This window comes from Phyllobates terribilis, unplaced genomic scaffold (assembly GCF_046119375.1).
Source record: "Phyllobates terribilis strain yellow unplaced genomic scaffold, ASM4611937v1 Scaffold_186__1_contigs__length_3700242, whole genome shotgun sequence".
Classification (NCBI taxonomy): Eukaryota; Metazoa; Chordata; class Amphibia; order Anura; family Dendrobatidae; genus Phyllobates; species Phyllobates terribilis.
The window spans coordinates 3,655,829-3,671,591 of NW_027362946.1; the positions used below are offsets into that span (position 1 = coordinate 3,655,829).

At 45.5% G+C, this 15,763-nt stretch overlaps 2 protein-coding genes across 2 annotated transcripts in view; both read right to left on the bottom strand.

The window, feature by feature from the left end:
• LOC141212809 (uncharacterized) overlaps positions 1-15,763 on the bottom strand; it is a 229,842-nt gene that overhangs the window by 194,872 nt on the left and 19,207 nt on the right. The window lies entirely within an intron of this gene.
• Positions 1-15,763, bottom strand: part of LOC141212818 (uncharacterized) — a 74,349-nt gene that overhangs the window by 39,383 nt on the left and 19,203 nt on the right. The window contains exons 6-7 of the mRNA XM_073665125.1: positions 9,916-11,189; positions 8,055-8,056 (exon numbers count right to left, since the gene is read on the bottom strand). Of these exons, the coding sequence (XP_073521226.1) occupies positions 8,055-8,056; positions 9,916-11,189 (1,276 nt within the window). The remainder of the gene's footprint in view (positions 1-8,054; positions 8,057-9,915; positions 11,190-15,763) is intronic.

The window sequence follows — 15,763 nt, forward strand, 5'->3', positions numbered from 1 at the left end:
AATCTATTATTTTTTCCCCTCCCCTTATCTCCACCCACAGGGACTCTACATTTTCATTAGATTCACATATATTCTGACGTAAGATGGGTTTTAAGGATGATTTTACATATAAACACACACCCCCCTCGCTTGTTTGTACGGTCATTTCTGAACAGACTATAACCCTGTAAATTAACTGCCCAGTTATGGCTCTCATCTAGCCATGTCTCAGATATCCCCACCATGTCATAATTATTTTCCAACAAAATTAATTCTAATTCCTCCATTTTGTTGGTGAGGCTTCTGGCATTAGTGTACATGCATTTTATGTATCTCTCTGTACCTATATTCCTTCTTACTATATCGACTGTTCTAACCCCACCCCCAATTTCTTTATTTGTGCCCAGGTCACTATCTGCACTCTCTTCCCCACCTATAAAATGCATACCTTCCCCCCAATCCCTAGTTTAAACACTCCTCCAACCTTCTAGCCATTTTCTCCCCCATCACAGCTGCACCCTTCCTATTGAGGTGCAGCCCGTCCCTAGCGTAGAACCTGTAGCCAACTGAGAAGTCGGCCCAGTTCTCCAGGAATCCAAACCCCTCCTTCCTACCCCAATTCCTGAGCCACTTATTTATCTCCTTAATCTCCCGTTGCCTCTCTGGCGTGGCACATGGTACAGGCAGTATTTCAGAGAATACCACCTTCAGCCTAATTCCCTGAAATCATATTTAAGGACCTTCCACCTACCTCTAACTTTGTCATGTGTGCCAATGTGCACCATGACTGCTGGGTCCTCACCAGCCCCTCCCAGTAATCTGTCAACCCGATCAGCGATGTGCCGGACTCGAGCGCCAGGTAGGCAGCAGACTATTCGACGATCCCGGTCTTTGTGACAGATTGCCCTATCTGTTCCCCTAATAATTAAGTCCCCCACTACCAGCACCTGCCTGGCCTGCCCTGCTCTCCTATTTCTCCCCTTACTGGAGCTGACACTCCTTGAGCGAATTGCCATGGACTTGGTCCATCCCCTGGTAAATCTGCTTGTGGGCATAAATACATATTGGTCATCCTTGACTATGCTACATGGTGCCCTGAAGCGGTTCCTCTGAGAAACTCCTCTGTGAAAAGTATAGTGAGTTGGTACACGTTTTTTCCTGGACCGGATTACCGGGGGAGATCCTTACCGACCAAGGAACAGCCTTTATGAGTAAGGTGATGAGGCCCTGCAATAGACACAACTGAATACATCCGTGTACCATCCCAGATGGATGGCCTTGTAGAAAGGTTAAATAAAACATTGAAGAGTATGCCTAAGAAGGTCATAGAGAAGGACGGTCAAGACTGGGACTATCTCCTCCCGTATCTGTTGTTTTCTATCCAGAAGGTTCCACAAGCCTCGACTGGATTCTCTCCATTGGAACTTCTATATGGCCGACATCCAAGGGGTCTCCTTGATATAGCGAAGGATTCCTGGGAAGCCGAAGTCGTGCCCCACCGGAGCGTCATCGAGCATGTCACCCAAATGCAGGAGAGGATTGTGAAGTTGATGCTCATCATAAAGGACATCTCGTCCATGCACAAGAGGCTCAATCTAGGGTCTAGAACTGGTCAGCCAGGGTGAGGCAGTTCAGCCCTAGGGACTGAGTCCTCGTACTAATTCCCACAGTGGAAAGTAAGTTCTTGTCCAAATGGCAAGACCCCTATGAGGTGGTGGAGAAGCTTGGTGAAGGGAACTACAAGGTTCATCACAGATCTACCTCTCTGGACCTGATATCATCTCTTTAATAACCAGAATCCCACAATGTCTGTCCCCTATTTCATCTTTCTTCTCTGCTAGATTCCTAAAACTTAATATGGATAAAACCGAATTTATCATCTCTCCACCATCTCACTCAACCCCCCCACCTGACCTATCTATCAAAGTCAATGACTACCCACTCTCCCCAGTCCCGCAAGCTCATGGCCTCGGGGTAACCCTTGACTCTAATCTCTCCTTCAAACCTCATATCCAAGCCCTTTCCACTAGTGATGGGTGAGCACTATAATGCTCGGGTACTCATTGTTCGAGTTGAGCAAATTGGAATGCTCGAGTGCTCGGACTGAGTAACGAGCCCAATGTAAGTCTATGGGAAACTCAAGCATTTTTCTGTCTGCAGAGGGCCTAAAAATTTCCCAAATTGATGGGAGCAGTGCTCAAATGATATGGGAACAGCATGGGGAAGAACCCTGGAAGCATTTATGACTCCCAGGTCACTGCTGTCAACAGCGTTGTCAGAGGTATTACGCCACTTTTACAGACTCACAATAAAGCATACAAAAACGAAACCAAAATGAATTTTCCTGGGAAATAAGTTAAGGAACATCCTTTCCAGGGTAATGACTTGTATATAAGGCAAAATAAATAACCAAAAACAAAAATGCTCCTCCACACCTTGGGCTATGTTCACACATAGCGTTTTTCATGCTTGTTTGCACTTTTGCATTGCTTTCAACCAATACAAATGCATTCACCGGGAAATGTAATTTTACAACCTTATCTGGCCATGTGGTGTGTGACACATCATCAGACAAATCCTGTTTCATTTATGATGGAGGGACTCTGAAAGTCACGAAGACTATTTTTATACGGCCATCAGGCGGCCCTTACTATTCTTAAAGGGCCAGCAGTCGGCTATGCTTTGTAGTTCCCATTATTAACGAGTGGGTCTCCTATACTGTTATTCCGTATGCAGTGACTGCAAGGTTTGCCAAAAATTTGGAAGCAAACCAATACCCCTTTGAAGAGACATAGACAAGGGTCTCAGTAAAAAAAAATGTTCCCATTATAAAGGAGCAGGTCTCCTATAGTGGTAATGCCCATGTTGTGACTGCAAGGGCTGCCAAAATTTGGGAAAAACCCCACTAACAATTTAAAGACACATACAGCTGGGCCACAGTAACGAGTACGACATGTTCCCATTAGAAAGGAGAGGGTCTGCTATTCAGATATAGGGTATGCAGTGAAGCAATGGCTGCCAAAAATTTGGAGGAACTCCGATGCCCCTTGCAAGAGACGTAGAGGTCGGAGGGCCTCCTGAAAACAATGGTGCCATTATTAGGAAGTGTGTCTCCCATAGTGTTTGCCTATGCAGTGAAGAAACGGCTGACAAAAATTTGGAGGAACTCCAATGCCCCTTGCAAGAGACGTAGATATGTTGATATGGCACATGTGGTGGTGATATGTTAGTGGAGGATGATGCGGAGAAGGAGGAGGACAAGAGCAAATAGACAAAATCAGGAAGCATATACCCATGTCTGGGTGCGAAGACAGAAGTGCATGGGAATAGAGTTAGACCTCCCAAAAAAAAAAGACACTGTATTTGAGTTTATGTTACGCTGCTATCATTCGGTGGTGTTGAGAAGTCTGGCCCAATCCAACCCTTGTTCATTTTTATATGAGTCAGCCTGTCAGCATTTTCAGTTGACTGGCGGATGCGCCTGTCGGTTATAATTCCACCAGTAGCACTAAAAACCCGCTCTGACAAAACGCTAGTGGCAGGGAATGCCAGGACCTCCAAGGCGGAGAGAGCCAGTTCATGCCACATGTCCAGCTTGGTTACCCAATAATTATAAGGCACAGAGGAATCACGGAGGACGTTGGTACGGTCGGCAAGGTACTCCCTCACCATCTTCTGAAACTTTTCCTTCCTTGGGAGAATACCGCACGCCTCATGGCCTGTGGGAGGGTCTGAGAAAACTGTCCAAGAACTTTGATAGTGTTCCCCTGCCTCTGCTGGATTGCATTTGTGTCTCTCTTGCCTGTACTCCTTTGTTGTCCAACGAACTGTGACCTCTGCCGCCAGAGTTTTCAGATGGGAATTTTTTAAATAATTCCGCAACAAGGGCCTTCTCGTACTGCCCCATTTTATTAGGCCTGTCCTGCAGGGGAATAAGAGACAGAAAGTTCTCCTTGTAGCATGGGTCTAGAAGTGTCACCAACCAGTAATGACTGTCATCCAAAATTTGGACTATGCCAGGGTTACGGGAAAGGCAGCGTAACATAAACTCAGCCATGTGTGCCAGACTGCAAAGAGGCAAGACTTCTGTATTCTCACCAAGAGGACGACTGACCATGCTCTCCTCCTCATCCTCTTCCTCCCTGTCCTCAGGCCATCCATGCTGAACAGACGGTATGACAGTTGTGCAGGTAGTACCATCTATAGCGCAGGAAACTAGCTACTGTTCTTCCTCCTCTTTCTCATTGTCACCCAATCCACGTTGGGATGAGATGAGAATGGACTGTGTGGAGTCACCCTGTATGGTTCCTTGCTCCATCTCATCGTGCTCCACCTGCAATGCATCCTCTTTAATTGTGAGCAGAGAGTATTTCAGAAGACCGAGAAGCGGGATGGTGATGCTAATTATGGCGTCATCGCCGCTCACCATCTTGGTGGAGTCCTCAAAGTTTTGGAGGATGGTACAAATGTCTGACATCCATGTCCACTCCTGAGGTCTTATCTGTGGAGTCTGACCTGAATACCGATAGCCTTGTGATGCTGGTAGTCAACAACTGCCCTCTTCTGCTCACAAATCCTTCCCAACATCTGCAATTTAGAGTTCAAATGCGTGGGGACATCGCAGATCAGTCGGTGAGTTGGAAGCTACAAACACTGCTGAAGCATGGCAAGGGCGGCGGAAGCAGTAGCTGACTTTCTAAAATGGGCACACAGGCGGCGTACTTTGACAAGCAGATCCGACAGATCCAGGTAGGTTTTGAGAAACCGCTGAAACACGAGATTAAGAACATGGGCCAGGCATGGTACGTGTGTGAGCTCGCCTCACCTCAGACCCGCTGTAGGGTCAGCGATGTCAGCCACAGATCTGCTTGCTTTTTAAGAGCTGTCCACACCTCTTCAGTCTTGTGCGGTTTGCCGAAGCAGTGCTGCACTGCTTCCAGCTTGCAACTGATGTGGTCATTTCAGAGATGGAGGCTGAAGAGGAGGAGTTGCAGGAGCTGTAGAATGTGGGGGCAACCCTGACTGACCCAGGGCCCGCAATCCTCGGCGTCGGAAGGATGTGTTCCGTCCCAAGGTCCGACTGGGTCCCGGCTTCCACTATATTAACCCAGTGTGCCGTCAGCGAGATGTACTGTCCCTGCCCACAAGCACTTGTCCACGTGCCCGTGGTTAGGTTGACTTTCCCAGTAACTGCGTTGTTGAGGACATGGGTAATGTTGTGGGACACGTGCTCGTGTAATGCGGGGATGGCACACCGGGAGAAAAAGTGGCGGCTGGGAACCGAGTACCAAGGGACGGCCGCTGCCATAAGGTTGCGGAAAGCTTCCCTCTCCACGAGCCAAAAAGGCAACATTTCGAGCGCAAGCAGTCGAGAAATGTGTGAATTTAGTAGTGTGGCCTGTGGAGCATTGGCTGTGTATTTGCGCTTGCGTTTCAAGGACTGGGGTAGGGACAACTGGAAGCTGCACTGGGACAAGGAAGTGCTTGCTGTGCAAGACACGTGCAGGGCGGGAGGCATCTTGGCATGCGCCATGGACAGGGGATTGGCGTGCACGCACAACAGCGGAAGAAGCAGTGGTGTCACCCGCAGCCACTGTTTCTGGAACCTGGCTTTCGGCCCACTTAGTCGGGTGCTTTTCTGCCATGTGCCTGATCATGCTGGTGGTGGTCAGGCTGCTAGTTGAAGCTGGCCTGGCAGGTGGTGCAAATGGCCTTTTTGGGGTTATCTGCAGAGTCTTTAAAAAACAACCAGACTCGGGAAGACCTAACAGTTGTACTGGCAACTTCCGTCGTGTTGGCGTTATAAGGAACGCTTTCCCGCCTTGTCTCCAGCCACCACACTGCTTCTTCCTGCCTGTTGTGGTGCTACGCTTCCCTTCCGGTATGCTGCTGTCCTTGCTCAGAATGTCCCCCTGCCAGGTTGGGTCAGTTACTATATCATTTACCACCTTGTAGTCCACTTCCGCACCCTGGCCCTCCTCCTGACTTTCTGGCAATTGTGTCTCATCATCATCATCATCATCATTCACCTCTTGTGACAGTAATTGCACTTTCCCACTGTTGCCTTCGTGTGACCGTGGCTGCTCCAATATTTGGGCATCGCTACGCGCGTTCTCCTCTTGACTCGCTTGAAGATGGCCGGGCAAGAGGCCCGAATCTACAAATGGAAAAGTGAACAGCTCTTCTGAGTGTCCAAGTGTGGGATCAGTTGTCTCCGGGCACTCGGCATGGTGGGACGAAGGAGATTCAGGGTGAGGAATATGAGATCCAGACTCACGGCTACTGAGACTTGACCGTGTGGAAGACAGGGTGGTGGTGGTGGCAAAGAGACTGGAAGCATTATCTGCTATCCAACCAACAACTTTTTGACACTGCTCTGGCTTCAGTAGTGGTGTACTGTGGTCTCCTAGTAATTGGGACAGGAAGGTCGAGCGACAAGATGTGGGTGTTTGTTGTGGCACAATTTCAGCTTGCCCACTGCCACGTCCTCTGAATGCACCATCACCATCACGTCCACTTCCCCGTCCCTTGCCACGCACCTTGCCCATTTTAAATGGAGGACAATATTTTCCACGTTCACGAGAAATGGCTAATTTTGGAACGCAGTTATATGTGATATGTCTGACAAAGAACCACAGTTTTAAATAGCAGGCCTGTAATTTACTAATATTATTCTACACAGAGACCTAGTGTGAATAGCTTGACCAACACACTGCAACGAAATGGAAGTCAGAAATGGCCGATTTTGGAACACTGTTATAGGTGATGTCTGACAGAGAACCACGGTTTTAAATAGCAGGCCTGTAATTTACTAATATTATGCTACAGAGACCTAGTGTGAATAGCTTGACCAACATACTGCAATGAAATGGAAGGCAGAAATGGCTGATTTTGGAACACTGTTATAGGTGATGTCTGACAGAGAACTACAGTTTAAATAGCAGGCCTGTAATTTACTAATATTATTCTACAAAGAAATCTAGTGTGAATAGCTTGACCGACACACTGCAACGAAATGAAAATGGAAGAAATGGCTGATTTTGAAACACTGATATAGGTGATATGTCTGACAGAGAACCACGGTTTTAAATAGCAGGCCTGTAATTTACTAATTCTAGTGTGAATAGCTTGACCGACACACTGCAACGAAATGAAAATGGAAGAAATGGCTGATTTTGAAACACTGATATAGGTGATATGTCTGACAGAGAACCACGGTTTTAAATAGCAGGCCTGTAATTTACTAATACTATTCTTCACAGACACCTATTGTGAATAGCTTGACCGACACACTGCAACAGAATGGAAAAGGAGGCCAATATTTTCCACGTTCAGTTCAAATTTCTGGATTCTTATCGCTGTAATATGAAACAGATCTGGCTGTATTCTGCAGTGCTGCCAAGCAAATGGAGCAGAAAAATTGTGTACTCTGGATTGCTTTTTAAGCAAATAACCAGGATTAAGCTAAAAAAAAAATTGCCCTTGCCCCTGATATCTGGGGCTATGTCTACAAATATCTGTAATTTTTACAGCAGCAGCAGACAGGACGTTCAATGGACCCTCATGCGCTATATGCACTGCAGTCTGCCACATACACTGCCGGCCTGCCTAACTCCTGCCTAGTACTGATTATATGCAGCTGAATTAGTCCTCAGAAGGACTGTTAGTTCAGTTGGATATATACTGTATATATGTTCTGGAATACCTATACTAACTATAAACAAGCAAATCTCTCCCTGTTTTAATTATATTAAAACAGTAAAACTACTGAGTCTCGTGTTGGGAAATCACTTGTAGATGAGGATCTGTTTGTAATAATGTGCAGTCATCGTATACTCAGGATAATTAAACTAGGAGAGTCACTGGTAGAGAAAGATTTGATTGTAATAATGTGCAGTCATCGTATGTTTAGGATAATTAAATTAAGAGAGATACTTGTAAAGAAGGATCTGGGTATAATAATCTGCCGTTATCGTATGCTCAGGGGAGTTAAACTAGGAGAGTCACTGGTAGAGAAGGATCTGGATTGTACTTGCACAAAACATATGAAATCACCTAATTTAATATTAATCCACGTCTTCTAAAGCCAACAAGATATTCTCATGTATTAAAAGAGGCATGAACTCGTGGGACAGGAACGTAACACTACTACATTACAAAGTGTTAGTGTAGCCTTATCTCGGATATGCAGTTCAGTTCTGGGTATCAGTTTATAATTAGGTGTCACTTTAAACACCACAGACAGTCCCAGTAACATTAGTAGTAAAGGATGGGGTAATATAGAGGAAACACGCACCATGTCATCTGCCAGTGACAATTAGAGACACTGTAAAGCAAAAAGCGGCATTTTGACATTAGTAAGGCTATCTTTGTATTAAAGAGCTTTAAAGGGCTGGATATGGTCATCAGAAACCTTAAGAGTGTCATACACGTATTTTCCAGGGAAATGGAGAGTTTGGAGTATTTTCATTTTTTAACTAATCGATTGGGTAGAATACAATTTTTTGGCTGATTTGGACTGTCATATATGGAGTTATGCAGATCAAAGGCTGGGGAAATCGAATCACTGCCTGCACCACCCGCTGTGAACAGTTAATTAAAGCAGGTTATCTGATGGAGAGCAGACATGGAGTCTTTATACAGAGTAATGAACAGGTAGCTGTCACTGTTGGATAACTATTTGGACCATCAGATGTGTCCCTGTATGGCTCCACTGGCACATGAGTATTAAATGCAGAAGCTGGGGCTTTCATCTTGTGCAGTCATTCTGCCTGTACTGCGTAGATGGGAGAATGTAGAACAATATTTTAAGGTTTTTTATATTATAATTCTAGTTTTACAGAATCCATGGATATATCCATGATCGGGGAGCAGATTTGCACCTTTGGGTAAAATTGCAAAAGTTTTGGTAACTGGCAATCCACAGGAGCGCAATATCTCCCCGAATTATGAATAGATAACTTTTCATGTGTGGTATGTATACATGACGGCCATATTGTTTCTATGGAATGTTCCTTGGAAAAATATATGACCCACATCAGAAATGAGGGATAAAACTGGATTAGAATCAAATATTATAAGCCGTCTCCATCTTACCTCAGCGGAAAAGGGAGTGAGGGATCTGATGAGACCCATTATAATATCTCTTCTACCGTATATCAAGGTCAGACCCCGAAGAACCACATGCGTATGGCCATTGAGTACCACAACCTTTTCGGTGGCATCGTCCCCGCAAAGAAATCTCATGGTCCAGTCATGTAAGGTTTATTCATTCTTTTTATTAGACTGTTTTTTTTATGTATGACTTTTTGTAATTGCTCGATTTGTAACTTTTTTAAGCACTGTACTACTTTTGGATATTAAATCTAACATTTAATATGTTTGTTTTTCGTTGCTTTAACGTACCCACAATCTTGAGAGAGAAAATAGCTTGGTTGTGTTACTAGGTAGCCAGAGTGAAAGTAGTGAACTGCTCAGGAACTTGGGAAAGCTGGATGTGCATATGTCCCAGTGTGTTGCCAAGTAAAGGCGACTTGCTGGCGTTGTAAAACTGCAACTGGTGGCAGTGGATGGTGCCCAGGGCGGTAGTCGTGGGAAAAATGCTGCTTCTCCACGCCCTGGCACCTCACAAACAAGCAGTGTCCCAGTCCATATGTAGTGTGCTGTGAAGTTTGCTTTGCAATCACTTGTAGGCCAGAGGCTTCCACTGTGTCCACGTCCTTAGGTCCAGGATTGTTGGCAGCGTTAGTGGTTTTCATGACACGGACTAATGGAAAATTCGCTCATCTCTATTTCCTAATCATCATTTAGTGCTGAAAATTGTTTCTCTTTCTCTTCTAAAACTGTGAATTTAAGTTGACTGTAACTGTTGGATTTTTTTTCTTGTAAAATCTGTCAAAATTATTTTAATAAACAAGGAAATTACTATATCGCTACATGAGTTTTTAGATGATGAAGAAGATATGATTCCCGGGAATAACATTTCCCACATTCTAAACATAAAAATGGTTTCTCCCCTGTATGAGATCTCTGATGTTCAACAAGTTTTGAATTCAAACTATAATATTTCCCACATTCTGGACATGAATATGGCTTCTCTCCTGTGTGAATTCTCTGATGTTTAAGAAGATCTGATTTCTGCCTAAAACATTTCCCACATTCTGGACATGAATATGGCTTCTCCCCTGTGTGAATTCTCTGATGTTTACGAAGATCCGGTTTCTGGATAAAACATTTCCCACATTCTGGACATGAATATGGCTTCTCTCCAGTGTGAATTCTTTGATGTTTATGAAGATCTGGTTTCTGCCTAAAACATTTCCCACATTCTGAACACGAATATGGCTTCTCCCCTGTGTGAAGTCTCTGATGTTTAAGAAGATCTGATTTGTAGTTAAAATATTTCCCGCATTCTGGACATGAATATGGCTTCTCTCCTGTGTGAATTCTTTGATGTTTATGAAGATCTGGTTTTTGCCTAAAACATTTCCCACATTCTGAACACGAATATGGCTTCTCCCCTGTGTGAATTCTTTGATGTGTAAGCAAATTTGACATATGGTAAAAACATTTCCCACATTCTGAACACGAATATGGCTTCTCTCCTGTGTGAATTCGTTGATGCATAAGGAAATGTGATTTCTGGTTGAAACATTTCCCACATTCTGGACATGAATATGGCTTCTCTCCTGTGTGAATTCTTTGATGTTTATGAAGATCTGGTTTCTGCCTAAAACATTTCCCACATTCTGAGCACAAATATGGCTTCTCCCCTGTGTGAATTCTTTGATGTGTAAGCAAATTTGACGTATGGTAAAAACATTTCCCACATTCTGAACACGAATATGGCTTCTCCCCTGTGTGAATTCTTTGATGTTTAAGAAGGTCTTGTCTCTGGATAAAACATTTCCCACATTCTGAACATGAAAACGGCTTTTCTCCTGTGTGAATTCTCTGATGTGTAAGCAATTTAGATTTATGTTCAAAACATTTCCCACATTCTGAACAGGAAAATGATTTTTTCCCTATGGGAATTATTTGATGTTCGACATCCCTTCTCTGGCTTTCATTTTGCTTAACAGTCTGTGATGAATCCAAATAGATGAAGGATTGAAAAGGCTCAGATGATTGATTTTTGCTCTGAAGGGCTGGAGGTATAGCTGGAATAATGGCACGCTTTTCATGGGTATCTGGTTTGACACCACAGTCATCTGCCAAGAATAAAACTGATTTTATTATTTTTCAATATCAATGCCTTATATTTTATAACATTTCTCTATACATAATTCTATACAAATCAAAGTATAATGAACTATGACCTAAGACAGTGGTGAGCCATCTGTTCACAAATCCCATGGTACTCAACCCCTAATATACAATCGACAAACATAATACATACAGGCAGAAACGTTTGAGGTGATAAAGGGAGGATTAAAAATAAGCTTTATTACATTACAATCTACAGCAAAATACACGCCATAAAAACATGTAAGATGGGGGATTCACATCTCTGAGAAACTATCCCAATATGTAGTGAGTGTAATAATAATTATATAAGCAAATATCTCCAATTAGAAATGTAGTATCGTTCTTCTGATTCGCTATGTCACTTACCCCATGTTCAGAACATTGCAGTAGATTAGGTATCCATGGTTACTACCACTCCTATAGTTACATTTAGTTGCTAGTGGTCATAACCATGGATACCTAAGCTACTGCAATGCCCTGCACATGGGGGTAAGTGACATAGAAAATCAGGAGAACTATACCACATTTCTAATTGGAGGTATTTGCTATTATTATTATACCTACTATATTTTGGGGTAGGATTTTGGAGGTGAGAATACCCCTTTAAGGCTGTATGCTTAGGACTTATCCAGGACTCATCCAGGTGCCCCATTCTATTGTCTTTTTGTGATTACATTTATCCCTCTTAAATGACTTTTTGTATTTTTATGTGTTCTCAATTGCGTTCTAATAAATTGTATTTTTAATCTCAATATTGTCTCACATTTCTCCATATACAGTCATAGCCGAAAGTGTTGGCGCCCTTGAAAATATTCCAGAAAATGAAGTATTTCTCCTGTTTTGTTATACACACGCTTATTTCTGTTGTGGGTACTGGAACAACACAAAAATAAAAAGAGAGAAAAAAAAGTCCAAAATTAGGCCAGACAAAATTGTTGGCACCTTGCCAAAATACACTTTCTGCCATGACTGTATGTATTATATAAGACGGTGATGTTAACAGTAGACGCTAAAGTAGGGACTAATGCAGGGGTCTCAAACTCAGCTGGGTATATGGGCCGCACACGGAAAAAAAATTAATTTGGGGGGCCGCATTCTTTGCAGGACAAAGTGACATTTTTAGTGATACCATTTTTTTTCTATACAACTTTTGAACATTTTTGCTGTTTTATTTTTTATAGCTTGGGTCATTATGGATGTGGCGATAATAAAACGTGCACTTTTTTTTGTTTACTTTAATTTAGATATAAAGCAGCATTTTTAGTGGCAAAATATTTTTTCATGCTTTATTTTGAAGAAGTTTTTCTGCCAATATCTTGTAGTAATGTGCCCCACCCTGGTCTGCATCTTGTAATGTTCCCCATCTTTGTCCCCATCTTGTCGTAATATTCCATACTGGGCCCCATATTGTCATAATATCACATACCGGTCCCAATATTGAAGATATGTCCTCATCTTGTAGTAATGCCCCATCCTGGTCCCCATCTTGTTGTAATGTCCCCATCTTCTAGGAATGTCCCCATCCTGGTTCCCCTCTTGTAGTAATGTCCCCAGCCTGGTCCCCATGTTTTAGGACTGTCCCCAGCCTGGTCCCCATGTTTTAGGACTGTCCCCAGCCTGGTCCCCATGTTTTAGGACTGTCCCCAGCCTGGTCCCCATGTTTTAGGACTGTCCCCAGCCTGGTCCCCATCTTGGAGGACTGTCCCTTGTGCCGTTCTACACATACAAGAGAAAAAAAAATAAGATTCTTCTCACCTGTCCTCCGTTCCCTCAGCATCCTTTCTGCACCTGTGGCCCGCAGGCACCATAGACCCTGATCGTGGCCCGGTCCAGGAGCTGCCGGCAGCTGTGCTTCAGTTCAGTTTATTGCTGCGCAGAGACCGGCTCTCTGCATAGCAATACCAGTGCCAGCCGCCGGCCTATCAGAGGCCAGCAGCTGACATCTGCGCGTGTCAGTGACGTCATACGCCGCTGCGCTGGGACGCAGATGTCAGCTGCTGGCCTCTGATAGGCCGGTGGCTGGCACTGATATTGCTGTGCAGAGAGCCGGTCTCTGCGCGGCAATACACTGAACTGAAGCGCAACTGCCGGCAGCTCCTGGACAGGGCCACGATCGGGGTCTATGGTGCCTGCGGGCCGCATGAAGCAGCCTGAAGGGCTGCATATGGCCCACGTGTTTGAGACCCCTGGACTAATGGATTGCGCTGGTGGAGATGCTGCACTAAATCCACAGGGTCACATAGTTCATTGTGTATGTGCCAAATTAACTAAAATGTTATTGCTAATTTTTAGTTAAGCTGTTCCCTGGTTTTGACTAGATTATTACCTGACCCTACTTCTAAATAGAGATGAGCAAACCTTTCAAGGTTCGGTTCAGATCTGCGAACGTCCCGATGCGCGCCGAACAGGAAAAGTGGCATCAATTGACCCAGAATACAAATAGTATAATTGCACAGCATGGATGCATGGGACAGGGCATGGGACAGGGTTTCGAGCAGCATTTCTAGCTTAAACATTGATCAGTAACACGTGGATGAGTGACAGGTGTAGGCCTGGTGCTCTGAGAGCCCTGCCAAATTCAGGGAACACACATGAAGGAAACCCAAACATTTCCAAAAATTAGGGGCTGACACCAGGAAAAGTGTCATTAATTGACCTACAGTAGAAATTTTATAATGGCACAGCAGAAGTCAGCCATGGGCCATGCATGAGGTATCAGGGTCTAGGCCAGCATTTAAAGCTTTGAATTTAAGTTCAATTTAAGATGAGGTGGCTGAGGGAACAGTGTAGGCTGCTGTGCTGGGAGCCCTGATACCACATGCAACAGCGTGTAGCATAGGCGTCTCTGCCCCCTGCCAGGCAGAGAAGCCGTCCCCCTTACCACCGCGCGTGCGGTCCTAAAAGTCCCAGGCCAATGGCCAGAGGACTTTCCCTATTTAAAGCACCTCCTCCAATATGGAGGTGCCCGTGCAAGGTTGTTGCTCTGTGTTTTTACTGTTGCTTCAGCCCTCAGGTCCCTCTGTAAGTCAGTCCTGTCCGCCAGTCTGTTTTTCAGTCCAGCCCGCCAGTCTGACTACAATCCAGCCCGACAGTCTGTCTACAGTCCAGTCCGCAAGTCTGTCTATGGGCTCTGCCCGCCTGCTTACCTGGAAGCACCTGCCAGTTACCTGCCGTGTCCGCCAGCCTGATTACCTGGAAGCACCTGCCAGTTACCTGCCATGCCCGCCAGCCTCCTTTCCTGCAAGCACCTGTCTGTTACCTGCCGTGCCCATCAGCCAGCTTACCTGGAAGGACCTGCCAGTTACCCGTTGTGCCCGCCAGCCTGCCTATCCGGAGCACCCGTCTGGCTATCTGCCGAATCAGCCTGCTTATCCGCGGTCTGTTCCTGCTGTTAGAACCCTCCTGTTAGTTTTTTTTCTGTCTTGTTGGTCACATGACTTTCTGCCTTTATAATCCAGCTCCGCCCTACTGGCTTTGCTGGACTTCAGTGTTACTTTTACTCTTGAGCTAGCCAGGTGCCTTGTACCTTACTCAGTAGTTTGTTTGGTCCTTGGACCACTTTGTACTTTTTGTTTGTTTGTCTTTTTCCTGCTACAATTTCTGCTAGGAGGTGTCCAACTTTTTCCCAGTCCTTAGTTCTTGTAGGGAGCCCTCCCTTATATCTATAGGTCTGCGTTCAGACAAGCCGAGGACTGAGGCGGGTCTGTTCACAAGGAACAGGTCCCCCGCTGCATCGTAGGGAATCAGCTTAGTCCTATCGTAGGGACAGTCTTCCTTTCTTTCCTTAGTGCTTGTAGCAGTTCATAACACCTGCCATCTGACCCGTGGGAGTCACCTGCTCTCATACAAGGTCGGTTCCAGAGTGTCACCGGGTCCCCCTGCTCGGTCCCTCCCTGGTTCACAGAGTAGACTGAGCCGCCGTGCGACCTTGGTCAGGCCGAGTAAGTACTTAGTCATGCCCCTCTGGTCCCTCCTTGCACCGCAGCACAGAGGTTCCACCACCCGGACCCGTAACAGTTTGCACGGGCCATGGAACCCGGTGGCCCCCAGGCTCCTTCAATCTCTGACCTGTACCAGGAGGTCTCACATCAGAGATCCCAACAGGAGACTATCCTGACCTATCTGCGGAAACTCAATTCCCGCCTGGACACGCTGTCCACCCCGTCTGTGTCCGTCTCTAGCTGAGCGGCACCCGCTCCAGCGGCACCTCAACCTGCTGGCTCTATAGCACCCGACTCTGGACCCCCGGCTCTCTACGCCTCCACGTTTTGGTGGTGACCCTGTCTTATGTCGGGGCTTCCTAAATCAGTGCACGCTGCATTTTGAACTCCTGGCATGCCCGTTCTCCTCCGACCGGGCCAAGGTGGCGTTCATCATGTCTCACCTCACCGGGGAGGCATTGGCATGGCTAAACCCTCTGTGGGAGAGAGGGGATCCCCTGGTGTCTGATCTTCCGGCTTTCCTCACTGCCTTCCAGAAGGTCTTCGATGAGCCCGGACGAAAATCTTCTACTGCCTCGTCACTTCTCTGTCTCCGC